The sequence below is a fragment of the Octopus bimaculoides genome, chromosome 15 (assembly GCF_046866305.1).
Source record: "Octopus bimaculoides isolate indiv1 chromosome 15, ASM4686630v1, whole genome shotgun sequence".
In the NCBI taxonomy this organism is placed as follows: Eukaryota; Metazoa; Mollusca; class Cephalopoda; order Octopoda; family Octopodidae; genus Octopus; species Octopus bimaculoides.
In genome coordinates, this window is record NC_142942.1 from 37,633,673 (window position 1) to 37,653,672 (window position 20,000).

General features: G+C 36.7%; 1 protein-coding gene and 1 long non-coding RNA gene across 6 annotated transcripts in view; one reads left to right on the forward strand and one right to left on the reverse strand.

Annotated features, from left to right (window-relative positions):
• LOC106874829 (coiled-coil domain-containing protein 28A) overlaps nucleotides 1–19,090 on the reverse strand; it is a 58,319-nt gene extending 39,229 nt beyond the window's left edge. For 2 of the 5 annotated variants that reach the window (XM_052973279.2, XM_089363716.1), the window contains exons 1-2: nucleotides 18,983–19,090; nucleotides 144–194 (exon numbers count right to left, since the gene is read on the reverse strand). Coding sequence is in view for 1 of the 5 variants with exons in the window: in XM_014922713.3 (XP_014778199.1) it covers nucleotides 18,983–19,000 (18 nt within the window). In the remaining 4 variants the exon portion in view is untranslated. Of the gene's footprint in view, nucleotides 1–143; nucleotides 195–17,378; nucleotides 17,899–18,982 lie in introns of those variants that run through there. The other 3 variants (XM_014922713.3, XM_014922714.3, XM_014922715.3) reach the window with 2 other exon arrangements.
• Nucleotides 17,690–19,096, forward strand: LOC149132494 (uncharacterized). The gene is made up of 2 exons (XR_016244455.1): nucleotides 17,690–17,821; nucleotides 18,863–19,096. It is a non-coding gene; the product is annotated as an uncharacterized LOC149132494 (long non-coding RNA).
• The last annotated feature ends 904 nt before the right edge of the window (nucleotides 19,097–20,000 follow it).

Consider the following 20,000-nt stretch of genomic DNA (forward strand, 5'->3'; position numbering starts at 1 on the left):
TGATGATATATTATATATATATATATATATATATATCTTAGATAAATATACACACACATAGAACAAGCTTTCACACAGTTTCCATCTCCCAAATTCACTCACAGGACACTGATTGGCCCAGGGCTATAGTAAAAGACACTTACCTAAGACGCTGCGCAGTGGGACTGAACCTGAAACCACATGGCTGCCTGTGCCTATGAAGTCAAGAAAATTTCATGGTTGTGACTGAGAGCTTAGGATGTTTACATACCAGCTGTGTGGTACCCTGGACAAGTGTTTTCTACCATAGCGAATGTCTTGTGAGTGAAATTTGGTGTAAACAGAAAATGCATGGGAGCTTATGTGTGTGTGTGTGTGTGTATTATCTATTATATAATGTATATATTATATACTAGCTTAAAAGCGGCTGTTTGTGCTTTTAACCTAGCTCCTGCGGAGGGCTAATTGGACCTACAACCCAAAACTAAAAAGAGCAAAATACATACATATACATATACCCAGGCCTATTCCCCATTTTTTTTTTTTTTGAATGGGTAGCCACAGCAAGACACACACCAGGCATTCTATTCATTTCCCAGCTCAAAGGGGCGAGCCCTGTTCTATGCTCGGGTCAAGGCATAGAACGTAACCCACAATATCAGCAGTGGGGCCTGACAGCATATGCTGGTTTACCCCCGCTACATCATGTTGGTTCCATACCACTTTGAGCAACATTAAAATTCACTCATCCATCCGCAAACACTCTCCACACTTTTCTATCAAGCATGACTATAATACATCTATAATGACTATATGCCCCAGTGGTGTTTGATCAGAAGTTGAGGACGGATGAGAATTAATTCTGTAATGCAATCATTCTATTGTTCCAGTCCCAAGTTGAATTCCAACTGTTGGTCAATTTGTCCCAATTTGTCTTATCTCAACATAAAATCAATGAAGCAAATGTCCTTTATCTCCCCATTGATCTGACGTCATCTGACAAACACCAACCAAGATGGCATGAATCAGCCAAACTTTACCTGCTAGAAATAGCAACCTAAATTCTTTTAAATCAGATCCCAATGCTGGATGTTCAAGAACCAAATGAAAGGCAGATTTTCAATCCAGGGATCATCCTGATTCCAAAAAGGTCTATATAGAGCAAATGTAGACTGAGATACAGAGGTTCCAGACAGACAGAGAGAATTTTGCTTTTATTAATATAGATTATATATATGAGGATGCATGATGTAGTGGTTAGGGTGTTGCACTCACGATTGGGAAATCGTGGTTTCAATTTCTAGAATAGGTGATGCATTGTGTTCTTGAGCAAAAGACTTCATCTCACATTGCTCTGTAATCACTTCAACACCTGACGTGTGCACACCTTCGGGGCTGTCTTTAAACCAATTAGACAGATTTGTGTGCTTACATTGCTTGTGACTTTACTAATGCCAGTGGTGACTTCATTAATGTCAGTGACATGAAAAAAAGCACACAATATACTCTGTAAAATGGTTGGCATTAAGAAGGGCATCCAGCCATAGAAACCATGCCAAACCAGACATTGGAACTTGATGCAGCCTTCTGGTTCGTTAGATCCTGTCAAACTGTCCAACTCATGCCAGCATGAGTGTTGTTAAAGATGGCTGTTAAATGATCATGATGATTGTAATGTGTGTGTATGTGTGCACGCATGCATGTATGTATGTATATATGCATGTGTGTATGCATGTGTGTGTGTGTTTATATTTACCTGTCAATGTTTACCACTAAGTAAGCAGTGATGTTTGACAAATACAAATTGATAAAATAAGTACCAGACTTAAGTGTAAAAAAAAAAAAAATACTAAGGTCAATGTGGCAGACTAAACTCTTGAAGACAGTGCCCCAGCATGGCCTCAGTCCAATGACCAAAAGAAGAAAAGAAGTAAAAATTAAAAACAAAAAAAAAAGCAAGACTAGCACTGAGAAACACAGATCTAAAGAATGTGTAGAATGTGTGCAAATGTGTGTGGGCAGGAGGGTAAGGTGTTAAAAGAGAAAAGAAGGGGTGGATTGTAACCAGGTAAAAAGGTTGCTAATAGGAAATCAGTGGCCAAAATGACAAAGCAAAAAGGTGGTGGCGAGGAAGGACAGGTTGGTGGCTTATTGTACACTAACAGAAACAATGACATAACTATTACAATTTATTAATTACTGGGGAAGCAGATACAAGAGCAAAGGCTACATACTATTGTGGTTTAGCTAGACCAGGGGTCCCCAAACTTTTGAGACCATCAACTCCTTCATAGAATCCTTGACCCCTAATCGACCCCCAGGCATGTGCAAGAAAATGAATAAATAATAATAATAATAATAATAATAAGTAGATGTGCATTTACCGACCCCCTTGAATAGTCCCATTGATCCCCCAGGGGTCAATATTGACCACATTGGAGACCCCTGAGCTAGACATATCTAACACAATTCACCACTGCCAACATCACCAACACCACCACAGCCTCTGCCACCACCATCACAACCACCATTTTATTTTCATGTCCACTTTTTAATGCTCACATGGGTCTGATAGAATTTGTTGAGGTTGATTTTTCTAGGGCCAGATGCCCTCCCTGGTGCCAACCCCACCTGTTTCCAAGTAAGGTAATATTTCCCCATGACTGACACTCGTTTACAACAACTATCACACAGTCAAGACAAGGAGATAGTAATACACACAAATATATATATATATATATATTATATATATATAAACAGCTGCAGCGTGGGAGGTGTTTATAAGCCATTTAAGAAACACAGCACAAAATTTTGTCAGTGAACGGGTCGCAGTCTCAAAGCGACGAAAATATTTTGACAAATTAAATTTAAATGTTGAAGTGAATCTAACAGTTTTTGTGTGTTATTTTAAATGGCTTATAAACACCTCCCACGCTGCAATTGCTTTCGTTCCAGTACACGATCTCAGATCAGGTCACTTGCTATGCAAGTACATCTCCATAATATATATATATATATATATATATATATATATATATAATGATATGTAAATGTAAGGTCCAAGGATCCAGGTGTAGAAACTTAACAGTCTGTAGAAGGTATAAAAAAACAGCTTTCAGGAACAGTAATATTTTATTGGCATAGAAATTTGATAAGCTGAAAAAAGTGTATATAGACACACACACACACACACGTCTGACCAAAGAGACTCCAAGGAGGCTGCCTTAGATTAGCATTGGCAATATTTCTATTATGTAGTAAAACTGATAAAAAGGGTGCAGTGAACTCTCTATGTTCTGAGTTCAAATTCTGCCGAGGCTGATTTTGCTTTTCATTCTTTTGTGGTCAATAAAATAAGCACCAGTTGAGCACTGGGGTCAAATGTAATCAACTCATCCCATCCCTTGAAACTGCTTGCCTTGTGCCAAAATTTGAAACCGATATTAAGGTGGTGAATGGCAAAATAGTTAGAACATCAGAAAAAATGCCTCGTGGCATTTGCTCTGACATGTTATGTTCTGAGTTCAAATTCCATTGTACACATGTGGGTGTGTGTGGGTGTCTTTTTTTATGACATTGTTTAGGTAGGAGTGATGTTGTTTAGGTCTTACATAAACAAAATATCTGGAAGTTGTGCAAAGACCAAAGCAATACATCTTTTTCAACCCTTGAAAACAAAAGCTGTTATCTGGAAGAGCATTTGGCTATAGAATACTGCCTCAAGATGACTCGTGCAAACTATACCAGCATTGATAAAGCAGATATCAAAAATATCATGAAGATAGTACATTCTCTAAAATGGTTGGCATTAGGGAGGGCATCCAGCCACAGAAACCACGTCAAAGCTGACATCTGAGCTTAAAGCAAACCTGCAGCTCACTGGATCCATGCCAGTAAGGAAGTTAGATGTTAAATGATGATGGATAATTTTGTTCATGGAGGGTACACTATCGCTAGAGCGGGGAAAAATCCAGTGTGATCAGAGGTACACTGACGTTTGATTATAGGTCAGTATGATACATCTGGGTTGATCTCCAGTTCAACAACAATAACAATATACTTCGATCGCTGTTTTAGGTGTAGGCATGGCTGAGTGGTAAGAAGTTTGCTTGCCAACCACATGGTTTTGGGTTCTCTCCCACTGTATGTCACCTTGGGCAAGTGTCTTCTACTGTAGCCTTGGGTAGATGGAAACTGAAAGAAGTCTATCATGTATGTTTGTGCCCCCCCCCCCTGCCATTTGACAAATGGTGTTGGTGTTTTTATGTTCCTGTAACTTAGCAGTTTGGCAAAAGAGACCAATAGAATAAGTACTGGGGTCGATCAGTTTGAGTAAAAATTCCTCGAGGCTGTGCCCCAGCATGGTTACAGTCTAATGACTGAAACAAATAAAAGATACATTGAATAGCTATAGAGGTCCTGTAGAGTAAAATAGGCATCGAAGGGGTTCATAGGCAAAAAGTGGTAGCGAACCACTGATCTACACACAAGCCATTTATCTAACATGTACACACATAAATAGAAACCCGTGTTTGTGAAAAAAAGAATTCTAGACAAAAGGGCTTGTGTTTAACAGGATACACACTTTAACAGTCTATACACTTTCTCATTACAATAGGCAGCTTTTGTTAAATTCCCAGCGGATGCATACAGATAAACAGATTCTGAAATTGAATATGTGCATGCATGAATATGTGCAAAATGTTCCAGAGATTGTCAATGCCAGCTTCTTATGCTAAGCATATGAAAAGTACATAAAATGCCTCAGGGACCCTCTCCCCTGTGAATTTCCTGAGCCAGACATATGCACACACACATATGTGGAATGCAGAAACACACGCACATATAAATGAAGCAGAAAAGCTTTTATTCTAAAGAGTAAAAAAGTATGGAGCACAGACACTCGTATACTAAATTAAAGGGCATATCCACTACACAAATACAAGTTATCCATTAGCACAAACATGCATGTATATATACACTCACACATCAACTGATTCAGGAGACCACAAACATCCAACACTCGTCTTAACTGAAACAAAAGATCCTTGCCATTTGGTTAGTGACCAACTTGAATTCTCTAAATAACAAAAAAAAGAAAACAACCTAAAAATAAATCCTAAAGAAAACATACATGTACACATATATGAATACTTTGCTTGACAAAAATTTACAAACAATTATGTTTTGGGGCTGAAATAAAAATTCCTTACGGAAGAAAAACACTGACAAAAAAAATTCAGCAAGGCATATTAAATAAAATTTAAATTGTGCAGCCACAATATAATTAAACATACACATAGAGGTTTGGTTAAACCATAAAGTTGTGGCACATTAAGGGGACACAAAAGAAAACAAGGTAATATTATTAGAGCTATTACAATTTGAAAGAAATGAATGAAATATTGCTCATGTGGAGCAATGAGGACAAATCAAAGTACTTCTTTCACATTTTACTATGTATAATTCTTCCTAATTTTGGCACAAGGCCAACAATTCTGAGGAGAGGGGGAAGCCAACTACATCAACCGCAGTGTTGAATTGGAACTTATTTTATTGACCCTGAAGGGGTAAAAAGTAAAGTTGACCTTGGCAACATTTGAATTCAGAATGCAAAACAGGAAGAAATACTAAGCATTTGTCTGGTGTGCTAATGGTTCTGCTGGCTTGCTGCTTTTCGTTTCAAATTTTGATATAAGGCCAGTAGTTTTTTTTGTTTTTTTTTTGTGGGGAGGGGTAAGTCAAATATATTGACTTGAATGCTCAACTGGTACTTATTTTATCGACTGCAAAAGATGGAAAAACAAAGTTGACCTTGGCAGAAATTGAACTCAGAATGTAATGAGTCAGAAGAAATGCAACAGTATTTTGTCTGATGTGCTAATTATTCTGCCAGCTCACTACCATTTCACTATCTATAATAAAATAAAAGACGGATAGGTTGTTGCAAAAGGCATCAAACCACGTATAAAATAGTGATACAGAAGTGAGTGCAATTAAGCAGGTAAACTGGAAAATTGGGGAAGTGGAAGTTCATAGTAATTCTTCAACGGTAGGTATATAGCAAGAACATTCATAACTCTACTGTCACAGACAAAAGGATGCAAGTGGTCTTTTATAAAGGTTCACCCTGGACAGGTAGGTAAAAATCCTGGGATTTACTCCTTGAACTTCATATGATAGGGAGAAAGCAGGTAATCCTTTACATCTGTTTCTGGTGTTTGATGTACAGTGCAGTAATGTGCATTGTGTGTACTTCTACATGAAATGGAGTGGTGTTAATGAAATAACAAAAGTTTAAATTATATGAACAACTCACCCAATCTTCAGAAGGGAATGAGGCTTTAGCTATTGAATCTTCTGATATATACATATATTATCAGAAATGTAAGTAAAATATGAAACCCTAGCTGATAGGGGGAGATAGATTAATAGAATAGGCATTAGATATAGAGCTTAGAGTGTAACAAATCAGTTTTACTTCTACAATACACAAAATACTCTTTTACTCTTTTACTTGTTTCAGTCATTTGACTGCGGCCATGCTGGAGCACCGCCTTTAGTCAAGCAAATCGACCCCAGGACTTATTCTTTGGATGCCTAGTACTTATTCTATCGGTCTCTTTTGCCGAACCGCTAAGTTATGGGGACATAAACACACCAGCATCAGTTGTCAAGTGATGTTGGGGGGACAAACACAGACACACAAACATATACACACACATACATATATATATATATATATATATATATATATATATACATATATACGACAGGCTTCTTTCAGTTTCCGTCTATCAAATCCACTCACAAGGCTTTGGTTGGCCCGAGGCTATATTAGGAGACACTTGCCCAAGGTGCCACGCAGTGAGAATGAACCCAGAACCATGTGGTTGGTAAGCAAGCTACTTACCACACAGCCACTCCTGCGTCTATTTAATTTTTTTATACAAGTTCCAATAATATTTAGTTATAAAAATATGAGTTTTTTTTCCTTAAAACTTCAAATGATTATGGGAGTCCAGTAGAATAAAGTAGGAATCAAAGGGGTCCATGGCAAAGAATGGTTGAGAACCACTGGCTTAGATGAAAAGAGTAAGAATCGAAATAATGTTGGAATTGAGAGAGGAAGTCAATGGAAGGACACGTAGACGGACAAGAGCAAAGCAAAAGGAAAAGAAGGGAGGATGGGAAGTGTAAAGTTGTGGGATATGGGGGCAGGCAAAGACATGGGTACAATGGCAACATAATGGTCTGTCACTCAAGACAATGGAGTGACCTTTAAGTGTGCAAACTAGAAGAATGTGGGGTAAAGTTAAATATCAAAGGAGTATAAAGGTGATGAAGAGCAAGAGCTGGTTAGTTCCCTGCTGGGTTTAGGTCTACCTGAGAGTTTAGCTGTCAAAATCTTGGAAATATTCCAAATGTGCAAAAGTGTGAAGATCTTTGTGGAATATTAAGTGACAGGTGCAAAAATAGATGATAGCTGCAAGTTGATTTAGTTAGGAGGGACGTTAAAACTAGGGACAGAAGTAAATATAATTATGTATAACTTTCAAATATTTCTTATAACTTTTTAACCCTTTAGCATTCAGATTATTCTGTATTACATTATTATGTAATGCTTATTTATTTACATCGCTTTCAATTAATCATGTAATTATCTTGTAGCTTCAAGATTAATATAAGGTGATTGCACACCTGTTTCTGTCCTCATTCTTATTAACTCTCTCTCCCTCTGGCCAGGTAACCATGTAAATCCTCTACATAATGACACCTACCTCTCTGTCACACTCTAACCTTTCATCATCTGACACAAGATCACCTCCTCCAATGCCCCCTCCCTTCTCAAAAGCCCTTTGTCTTGCAAGTTACTTGGTGATGTTGCCAGTGTTGGTGCTATGTAAAAAGTATCCAGTCTACACTGTAAAATCGTTGGCATTTGGAAGGGCTTCCAGCTGTAAAAACCATGCCAAAACTGACCTCACCTGTGCTGGAGCCACATAAAAAAAGAACAAAAAAAGCACTCAGTTCACTCTGTGAGGTGGTTGGTCTTAAGAAGGCTATTCAGCTGTAAAAACAGACACAGAAGTCTGGTGCAGTCTTCTGTCTGGCTAGCCCCTGTCAAACTGTCCAACCCATGCCATCATGGAAGGTAGACGTTAAACAATATTTATTTTTAGATAGACATTGCAGGGTAGTTGTGAGTGGCCTGATCTAGCTGGTTTGAGCATAAAACAGGTAGACTACTTTGGCTAGATATAGCTGGTTTAAATGCTAAATGGTTAACCCTTTTGATACCAACCCACCTGAGACAGCTCCTGGTTCTATGACATAAACTTTCAGGTTTAGAGTAATCTACATTAAAACCTTTTATTGAAATTTCATATTATTCTATGTACACCATTTCGAGAGTGGCTGTTGCCAGTACCTCTTGACTGGCCTTCGTGCCAGTGGCATGTAAAAGCACCCACTACACTCTCGGAGTGGTTGGCATTAGGAAGGGCATCCAGCTGTAGAAACTCTGCCAAATCAGATTGGAGCCTGGTGTAGCCATCTGGTTCACCAGTCCTCAGTCAAATCGTCCAACCCATGCTAGCATGGAAAGCGGACGTTAAATGATGATGATGATGATGTTCCAAACACCAGCTGAGTGACAAAGTTATTTTACTAACTTGTTCATTATTTTCAAATTAAATGGAATAAAGACAGTGTATCTCAAAAGAAATATGATAATGAAAGAGTTAAAAGATATTTCACTCATGTATATTTATATCTGTATGCATATATATATATATGAGTGTGTGTGTGTATATATATATATATATATATATATATATATATTTATATATATACATACATACACACACATTAGTATATAATAATAACTTGTATAAATGTTGGTTGGCTGGTTGGATTTTGTTAATTTCTCAAATCACACTATACACCACATAAAGAAAGGGGGAGAGAGAGAGTAAGAGAAAGATACAGAGAAAGTTAACATAAGAGGTGCACAATAAGGGCACATAGTAGGCTTGGTGGCAAGCAATGAATAAAGGCATGTTGCACATTCATACACGGTGATGAGATGTCAGAGCATACTCTCATGGTACAAGGTGGTGAATATAAGAGGGAGTGGGGACAGAATTAGGTGTGGGTGGGTGGGTAAGTAAACAAAGATATAGGAGGGAAAATGAAAGATGAGGAAGACGGAGATAGAGGTGAATGCAGAGGCATGATTAATGGTAAATATCAGTTTAGAGGAGTGAGTGAAGGAAAAGGAGGAAGAGGTAAAAAGTAGCAGTACAGAAATGGTGGCGAGCAGCAGTATAATAAAATCTAAACAGATGAGACATAAGGAAATGATGTGAAGTATGTGTGTCTATGGGGGGGGGGGGGTAAAGTGAGAGATGCACAGTAACTGAGATGGAAGTTAGAAGTATGAAGGGATGGATATGAGTGATAAATAATGGTGGCAGTTGAGGGGGGGGGGGAAACACTGATGACTGATATGTGAAGGTGTTGGGAATCATAGTAGATATAAGGCAGATGTTAAGGATGGCACATGGTAGTAGGTCAGGAGAAAGGAATATTTAATGTAAAATAAAGTAGAAAAGGAATGGTACTGAAAAAATGAGGGATGGGTGACAATCAGACATGGTTCCAAGGAAAAGAATAACTGGTAGCACAAAAGTGGGGTGACATATGTACAGCTCTGCTCTCATATATTTACAACTGAATGAATGATGGCATAGTTAGAAGGGTGTCTGGAAGATGAGAGCTGAGGAAAGCTTGACAGAGTTGGCTTGAGTGTGAGGGTATTGACATAAACATAATGCTTTTTTGGATGTACTTAATATGCATAATTTTTATTCCCACTTCCACTTTTACTCAGTTATTTCTTTATCTTCAATTCATAACTCTTTTAATTCTCCATATTATATATATTTATTATTAATGTTCTTTCTATATTCATTTTATTTTATATAGTCTGTTGGCAATTCATATTTTGACCTAGTCTGGACTTCACTGACTACTAATTCTCTCGTGTTTAAATATTTCCCATATAGAACACATAAGAGGTGCAGCAACATCAAAGGAAGATTAACCGGGAAGATAGCTTTCGTGTGCGGCAGATGCACAGGAGCAATAAACACCACAGATGCTCAGAAAACTGATTCCATCACATGCCTGGGGGAGAAACTAGAAGTGGTTGATAGCTTCCGCTACCTAGGTGACCAGGTCTGTAGTGGGGGTGGATGCTCAGAGAGTGTTATCACTAAAATAAGAATAGCTTGGGCAAAGTTCAGAAAGCTTCTACTACTGGTGACAAAGGGCCTCTCACTCAGCGTGAACAGTAGATTGTACAATGCATGTGTGTGAACTGCCATGCTTCATGGCAGTGAAACATGGGCCATGACTGCTGAGGACATGCATAGGCTTGAAAGAAATGAAGCTAGCATGATCTGCTGAATGTGTAATGTCAGTGTGTACACACGACAGAGTGTAAGCGCCCTGAGAGAAATGTTGGACATAAGAAGCATCGGATGTGGCATGCAAGAGAGATGGCTGCACTAGTATGGTCATGTGTTACATATGGATGAGGACAGCTGTGTGAAGAAGTTTCACTCCCAAACAGTTGAAGGAATCCGGGGTAGAGGTAGACCCAGGAAGACATGGGATGAGGTGGTGAAGCATGACCTTCGAACATTGGGCCTCACAGAGGCAATGCCGAAAGACCGAGACCTCTGGAGATAAGCTATGACTGCAAAGACCCGGTAACTAAAGTGAGTTTACAGATGTAACCTACACCAGTGTCACATAACCAGCCCCAGCCCACTCAAAAGTACCTTGGATCATAGGGCGACATGCTGTGTTAGGGCAACATGCTGTGCTAGGGCAACATGCTCTGCTTGAGGAGACCTATTGAGTCAAGTACATCAATATCAAAATTAAAAGGAAATTGTTGTTGTGATACCCGTGCTGGTGGCACGTAAAAAGCACCAACTGATTGTGGTCATTGCCTGCCTCCTCTGTCTTCTGTGCTAGTGGCACGTAAAAAGCACCCACTACACTCTCGGAGTGGTTGGCGTTAGGAAGGGCACCCAGCTGTAGAAACACTGCCAGATCAGACCCCAGTCGAATTGTCCAACCCATGCCAGCATGGAAAACGGACGTTAAACGATGATGATGATGAATATTTACTAAAATATTCAGTAAAAATATTTAGTGGGATAATACTGTCTCAAGGGTATACAGATGATTCAACTAGACTATATTTAGATGTACTATAGTTAGATTGTAACTAATGTAATGTGAACTCCACCCACTGGTTTTAGAAATAAATGTTTTGCATTTTCTATTTAAGTTCTTATTAACTTAACCAATCTTAATGTATCTATTTCTCCTGGAAGTTCTGTCTGTCTGTCTATATTGTTTGCAAACTGTGGGGAAGTACATTTTGACCTAGTTTGTGCTTCCCTTACTACTAAATTCTTTCAGGATATCATTAGGGTCACTCTAGGGTTAAATGATAATGAACTTTATAGCTAAATTATTTTTCTCTACTAACTCTAATAAACTCACAAATCCCCCTACTTAAAATATACATAGAATAAGACCATCACAATTATACTTCAGTCCACTTCAAAGACTTGTAATGATAACACCTTGACTAAAGCTGCATGGATACATTTACCTTGAATGAAATCATAATGCAGCTGAAACAACAGAAAGCTACTGAATACCACATCCTGGGATATCTATGCAGTAGAAACATGTACTGGATAGAGTTTAAAAGAGAATATATTGTATATATGACTGTAATAAACAAGCTTAAATATATATCCTGTATATTGTATAAGATCCAAAGAAGTGAACTCAGAATTAACCCATAGGTTGAAACACCATGTGGTTGTTTCCCTTAAATAGTTTCCTGTTAATCATTATCATTTGATGCAGTTAGCCAGAACCTGGATTAAACAAGAGTGCTTGTAAGGCACCTGCCTTGGTTTCATATTCCTATCCATTCACCGTCTGTCTGGATGTTTTGTGGTCTCTTTTTAGTACCACCTAACTGTCTGGATGTTTTGCGTTCTTGTCCCATTTTTGAATTTTATATATATATATATATATATATATATATATATATATATATATATATATATATATATCAATTGAAATAAGAGCCGTGACACAATCCTATATATTAATAAAACTTGTTTATTATCCTATGTGCATTTCGATGCAAGATCCCGACTTACTCTTGTCTGAGATAAGAAATTAGGGCCTTCCATCTCTTCAGGGATATATATATATATATATATATATATATATGTATGCAATTATAACATGCGTTTTCTCCATTCCTTAAATTCTTAAATATACTCAAATACCCAAAATTTCAAGGAGTTCCTGCCTTAAAAACAGGAACTAAACCACAGTTATTTTGTGTTCTTTGCTACATTGGTTTCTATTAACCCATTTATTCTATCAGAAGAATTTTTATTCATTAAGATAGGAGAAATAAACATAATTTTATATATATATATATATATATATATATATATAGGCAAGAGTGGAGAAAAAATTTCATAGGTCTGAAGCTGAAACATTTTAAAATAGTTTATATATACACACACAAGGGGGTGCTGAAAAGTTCCTGGCTTTAAGGGTATCATAAAAGGCCTGGTTGGAGGCCCAACCTTCTAAGTTCTTTTACAAGGCTAAGAAAAACTGAACGGCCACTGCAATAAGTGTGAATCTGAGAGGAGAATATGTTTATTAAAATTATAATTAACTGATCCTCCTGTACTTTCTTTAACCCAAAGCCAGAAATTTTTCAGCACACCCTCGTATGTATATATATATATATATATATATATATATATATATGTATATATATATACATATATATACTATTGAACTTTGGGAGGGACATTATGCCAGTAATAATAAACACACGCACTGGTTTCGTCCTTTATTGTTATTGTTAGTTAATAGGTTAGTTACTCCGTTAACCAATTTATCGATTAACCATGTTTACTACTTTTTCAAACTCATATGTTAAACACCTTGGTCAAACCGTTAATCGTTCAAATGTTCAGTATTGTTAGTGTTGTCATATCATTTTTTGTCAAATAATTATTTCATCGCATTGTTGCAATCTCTTCAGTAACATGTCTATCTCTCTCTATATATATATTCAAATATGAAATAGAAGCAATGCTAGTGTAATAAACATTATTGACCACATATACTTAACATATATGCCTTATGTATTTGCTGGTAGGCTACGGTTTGGAGCTTTGAGTAATCTCCACCACACTGATTTGCAGCCTACTGGCAAACACAAAGGGCATATACATTATGTATATGTGGTTGATAATATATATATATATATATATATATATATATATATATATATATATATATATATTGTTTTATGCTGAGAAGTGGTACAAAGTACCAGAATTTTTGACTCTACATAATTGATACATTTCCTATCATAAGTACGCAGACCTGAAATGTATGTATTAAATGATTTCAAAATATCACTATTTGGCTTCACTTCATTATTACTGTATATATATATATATACATATGAAGGAGCATGGCTCAGTGGTTAGAGCATCATGCTTACAATCATGAGGTAGTGAATCTGATTCCCAGACCGGGTTGAGTGTTGTATTGTGTTTTTGACCAAGACGCTTCATTTGATGTTGCTCCAGTTCACTCACTAGTGCTAAGCTGTATTGGTCTTTGCCTTTCCCTTGGATAACATAGGTGGCATGAAGAGGGGAGGCTGGTATGCATGGGTGACTGTCAGTCCTTAAACAACCTTGTCCAGACTTGTGCCTTGGAGGGGAACTTTCTAGGTGCAATCCCATGGTCATTCATGACCAAAGAGGGTCTTAACCCTTATATATATATATATATATATATATATATATATATACGTATATATATCAGAGTCAACTCCAGGTCATCAGCATCACTCGGGCTCATCATAGATTTCACCACTTGGGCTCATCACAGATTTCGTCACTTGGGCTCATCATAGATTTCACCACTTGGGCTCATCACAGATTTTGTCACTTGGGCTCATCACAGATTTCATCACTTGGGCTCATCACAGATTTTGCATAAAACACATGCCTGCTCAAAGAATTTCACGTTTTTCCGCAATATTTCTAGCCTCAATATTTTTAACCCTTATTTTTTACATCTAGCACTATGTCTTTCTCCGTTTTGAAGTTAAGGGTTAAAATAAAGCAACCCTGCAAAACACAACTGATCTTTACACACAGACGAACAGAATAACAGCAATCAAATAACAACAGCGGAGTGCACAACAAACATCAGTGATCTGACTATTGCCTGTACTCATGATAAGAGACACCAGTTAACCTTTTACACCTACCAGGCTCGTTTGTATTAGCCCGAGTTGCTGGATAATTTTTCATTCCTTTAAGAATATTGTAGAACAGAAACTTTTCCTAGATTGGAATTTAAATCCCAATCTCTATAGAAATTTATTGTTTCAAGAAAACATTGAATTTGAATTACTTTCAATTTTTATGATTATAGATAACAACTCCGGCTGTAACTTCTAAGCTCAAGCCAAGTGCATGTGAACGATATTGCGAGAACGTCTGTTACAAATGATATTTTTTGACACAGGGCACCTCCAAGACGACCACCAGATGCTGAATGAAAATAAATAAACTGCGACCAGGCTCAATAAAAGGAGTCAGAGTTACGGGCTGCAATTACATACTTGAAGTCAGTGTTGGCAGAAATTAAATCAGCTTGCAAATACACGTTCACTTTATTAAATTTATAATCGGGCTCTAAGCCCAAACAACCAGAGTGCTGGGGTCGCCACTGATATATATATATATATATATATATATATATATATATAAATATATATTGCGGAGATGTACTTGCATAGCAAGTGACCTGATCTGAGATCGTGTGCTGGAACAAAAACAATTGCAGCGTGGAAGGTGTTTATAAGCCATTTAAAATAACACAAAGTTCTGTGCAGCACAGAATTTTGTCAGTGAACAGGTCGCGGTCTCAAAGCGACGAAAATATTTTGACAAATTAAATTTAAATGTTGAAGTAAATCTAACGGTTTTTGTGTGTTATTTTAAATGGCTTATAAACACCTTCCACGCTGCAATTGTTTATAAATTTATAGTTTTAGGGAAAAGAACCAAGGTTTTATATATACATAGACACATATCTTTTACTTGTTTCAGTGAATGGACTGCAGCTTGCAGAAGCACCATTCTGTAGGGTTTTAGTTTAAAAAAATTAAAAAACCCAACTCCAGTATTTATCTTGTTTTTTTTTCCAAGCTTGGTACTCTTATGCTTAAACCATTAAGTTACAAGGACACCACTGATTGTCAAACAGTGGGGAGGGACACAAACATAAAAACACACACACACATAAATATATGCATCTACACACACACACACACACACATATATATGTATGGGCTACTTTCAGTTTCCATTTACCAAATCCACTTATAAGGCTTTCATCAGTCCGGGACTTTAGTAGAAGATGCTTATTACACAGTAGGACTGAACCAAGAACCAGGTAGTTGGAAAGCAAATTTCTTACCACACAACCACATCTGTGCTTAGATAATTATATGTATACATGAAACCATGCCAAAGCAGACACTGGAGCTTGATGCGGTTCTCTGGTTCACCAGCTCAGGTAAAAACGGCCAACCATGCCAGCAGGGAAAAAGGTAGTTAATAATGATGTATGTATATCAATGTGTGTGTGTGTGTGTGTGTGTGTGTGTGTGTGTGCACTCCTGGACAATGGTGGGTGCGATTGGTGATACACACAGACAAACACACAATAGCTGAAATCATTTTATGTCAGTTCTGTTTTTTTTTCCACCTCTCTGCTTGACAATGTTGTTCCAGTAGAATGATTATCCAATTGTAGAGGACCCTCCTTCATCTGAATACATTCAAGTGAAAAAAACTCAATTTTCGCTGTTTGTGTTGTCATGTTTTCTATCAAGTAAAATCTCACATTAAATAATGCAGTATTAGACATTCCTATATGATCAGGATGGTTACAGATAGCATATGTTGTATCAAAACTTTGTTCAACCAGCCTCAACCTAGGGCTAAAAAGCAATAACATGTACATGTCAACAGAAGGACATGCGCTTTTAAGGAATTTAACCATTGAGTAATTGATGTGCTATGCGCACGCGACACGTGTTTGTTTTACTAACAATGTGTGTACGTATATAGCTACCTGTATATGTTAAATTTATTACAGTCATAAAAAATTTCCCTTTCGATATTGTGGGATAACCTACGTACTCACCTACTTTAAATCAACCTATTCCTTTTTATATTTAACCACTTATCTATCAATCAACCAATCTTTTCTCTTTTAATATATTTATTCCTCCATGTTTAGTACAGTTCGAAACATTGATTACTTCATCTTTCAAAGTGTTGTTATTCCTCTTTACGAATATGAATTTTTGTAGAAAATTAATGTTAAATAAAAAAAAAAAAACCCGTCTAAATTACAAATGCTAACCATCCTTCAAATAATTCTTCTTCGACGAACAAAACAAGCCCCCACCCCCATACATAAATATAATAAATACAGAGGCATCTCATTTGACATTGGCTTTGGTTATATTTTGATAAGCTTCCCAGTTAAAACCGCTAATGTCTTCGAGAAAACATGAACGCCACAGAATCCAGTTTCGATCTTTTTAAACGAGGCCTTGTGCCTCTATAAGAAATATTTTTTCTCTGACTCAATCATACCGTTTCCTTTTGGAGGTCAGAACTGATCTTCAGTTTATAGCTACCTTCACCTTAGTTCTTCAGAATTCTAAATCCCAATAAAACAAAAAATAGGTAGGAATTTATACGACGGCATAACTTACTCTTTCGATTCTACTTTTAAAATGCAAGTTGTGCTGCCGAATAGCTTTGTTGTTTAAGAAAATAAAAGCAATTCCTTTTGATTAAACGCAAGACCAATTCTATAATAGAGGAGGGGTAAAATCGATCGAAACCGTTTATTACTGGTACTTATTTTATCGATGAAGAAAGTTTTTTTTTTTTCTCTTTTCTTAGTCAAAACGACTAACCTTCTTGGTTGATATTAACCCCACCTTCTTTTCCCCTATATTCGACCCTTTTACTAATTTACCCTAACGATTTTCCTACAACATATGATACGAGAAAATAGATTTGTATACAACACAATTTATTGCATAACATTAAACGACTTATAACAATTTAACAATTAGCATCCTTAAAATCAACATCAAATGAAAATCTTACAAAACAATGACAAAGAATTTTTACAAGCCAAAACTATTTCCTCACTCAAATCGTCGAATTTCCTCTTTGAATCTTGAAATTTCTCCTCGGGGATAAATTATCCCAGAGAATTGCAGAACTCGAGCTTTTGCAACTGAGCGTCGATGAGTTGGATGTTGGAGAAAACGAAAATAAAATTCATCAAAGGGTGATCAAACGATGTTAGAGATAGACAAAACCAGTGCTAGTAGCAAACAAACAACATCAACCATCTGTGCCTGTCTATATTTGTGCTAATGGGTTTGTTTTGAATTTGCATAATTCTCTCTTTTTACTTTAAGGATTCATAGACAGAAAATTCCAGCTAACGTTAAAATGGATCCTGTGGTATTTATTTAGAAGATAAAGTGTTGTTGCCAGTGTACAACACGTTATTTTCACTACTGAATTCCACCAACTTTATATCAACATCAGTCGCGCAGGAACAATTATTTATGAGTCAGCGGAAGGTAGTAACTTTTCACATCCTCTTTGGCTATGATTTCTTCATGTTTTGGGAGGTGGGACGAGTGTATAGCGTTAAACACCTCTAATACATACAGTAGCAATCCTAGAAATCATGCTTATTATTATGCATATGATAGATAGATAGATAGATGGATAGATGGATGGATGGATGGATGGATAGATAGATAGATAGATGGATAGTTAGATAGATGGATGGATAGATGGATGGATAGATAGATAGAGAGATAGATAGATAGATAGAGTGGTATCGAACGCAAAATTATGATGAAGTCAGGTGTGTGAATGTGAGCAAGAATGGGTTATTTTCAATGTTGTTGTTTACTCCCGGCAACCCCGACAGAACAAGTCTATGTACAATCAAAGGCATTCTATCAATGTCCATCCTCCACCGCCCCTTTTTTTATATATATATATAAGGCATTGTTTACTCCTGACTACATTTTTTTTTATACAGTAAGTATTGAGTTATTTAAATGAGATTTGACAGCTATATCTAGCAGGTCGAACATCACGTAGAGGTTTACTTATTGTAATATTTGGAGCTTAGTCATAAAACAAGAAAACGAAAACAAAACTTACAACCTACCAACTCCAAAATTTAAAACATTAAACGAAATAAAGCTGTATTTTTTTGTTGTATGTAGTTGCAACTGTTACAACAGTTATTGTAGAGAAAATCGATGAGAAATCGATTAAGTAATAAAAAAAAAGTAAATAAACTACGTTTTGTGAAAATCTTTAGATGAGTTTCATGTAAAGATTAGTAAATAAAAATAAATAGTCTTTGTGTTTTTACTCTTTCTTAACAAGTTAGTTGATTCGAGTTTAGCTTAGAAATTCATGTTTAATTCATTAATTATTAACATCTCTCCCTCCAACGAAACAGATCAGAGATGTAGTTTAGCATAAACAAAAACTACTCAATCAATAATTCTGTTTGTGTTTCGTGCGTGAGTGTAAGGAAATTTGTGATATATACTAAGAGGTGTATATGTGTTTATGCTTTTTTTTTTTTTTTTCAGATTTTTTCAATATGTAAATGTTTAATCACTGAAAATGATGAAGCCCAACCCTGCATGAAAAGAATAAAATTCATAAATTAAAAACGCCACAGAAAGAGTAAAAAAGCAAAGAGTTCTCACCTTAGCTTTGATCGGCATCTCGTTAGGTGTGGAATAACATTTCCTCGGAGTAAGCAAGGCCGTCGAGAAAGTCAGTAGTCGCTCCTAATGAGAAGAAATATTGTGAGTGGAACTAAGGAGTGACAGAACGTGTGAGTGGAGTAAAGGAGAGATGAAAGCGGAGCATCGGAGATTTCTTTCTAGTTAAGGGAAGCCACTCGTTTAGCTGCACGACTACATTTAAATCGGGGTTCGAACTCGACCACTTGGTGTTCGGAATTTCTTACGAGTAATTTTCTTTTTCTCTCTCTTTTTCTCTTTTTCTCTCTCTATTTATCCTTTTCTACTCTAGGTACAAGGCCCGAAATTTTGGAGGAGTGGGGAGGCAGTCGATTAGATCGACCCAGTACGCAACTGGTACTTAGTTTTTCGACCCCGAAAGAATGAAAAGCAAAGTCGACCTCGGCGGAATTTAAACTCAGAACATAAAGACAGACGAAATACTGCTAAGCATTTCGCCCGGCATGCTAACGTTTCTGCCAGCTTTCCGCTCTCTATTTATCGTTCTCTCTCTCTCTCTATTTTCGCCGTTTTTCTCTCTCTCTATTTCTCGCCGTTTTTGTCTCTTTCTTTCTCTTTATATCTTGCTCTTTTCTTTCTATTCCTCGCTGTTTTCTCTCTCTCTCTCTCTCTCTCTCTCTCTCTCTCTCTCTCTCTCTCTCTCTCTCTCTCTCTCTCTCTCTCTCACACACACTTTCTCTCTCCTCTCTCTCTTTTCTCTGAAGAAATTTTTTTTTTTTTAATTTAAAAAATTATAAATTTCTCCTAAATAAATGTTCTTACAAAAAAAGGTGAATATTGTAAACAGCTGGTCACTATATAATTGATAATTGTTTTGGAAAGTTGCAGTACCTGCATTAATATATTCCAATGGATTTAGGCATAAGCTAAGCAAGCTACGGCTAAAAGTAAACAAAATCAATCTTTTCCAAGAAGCTGGCTGCATGAGACATATTCATCATCAGGTGGTCCACACTGC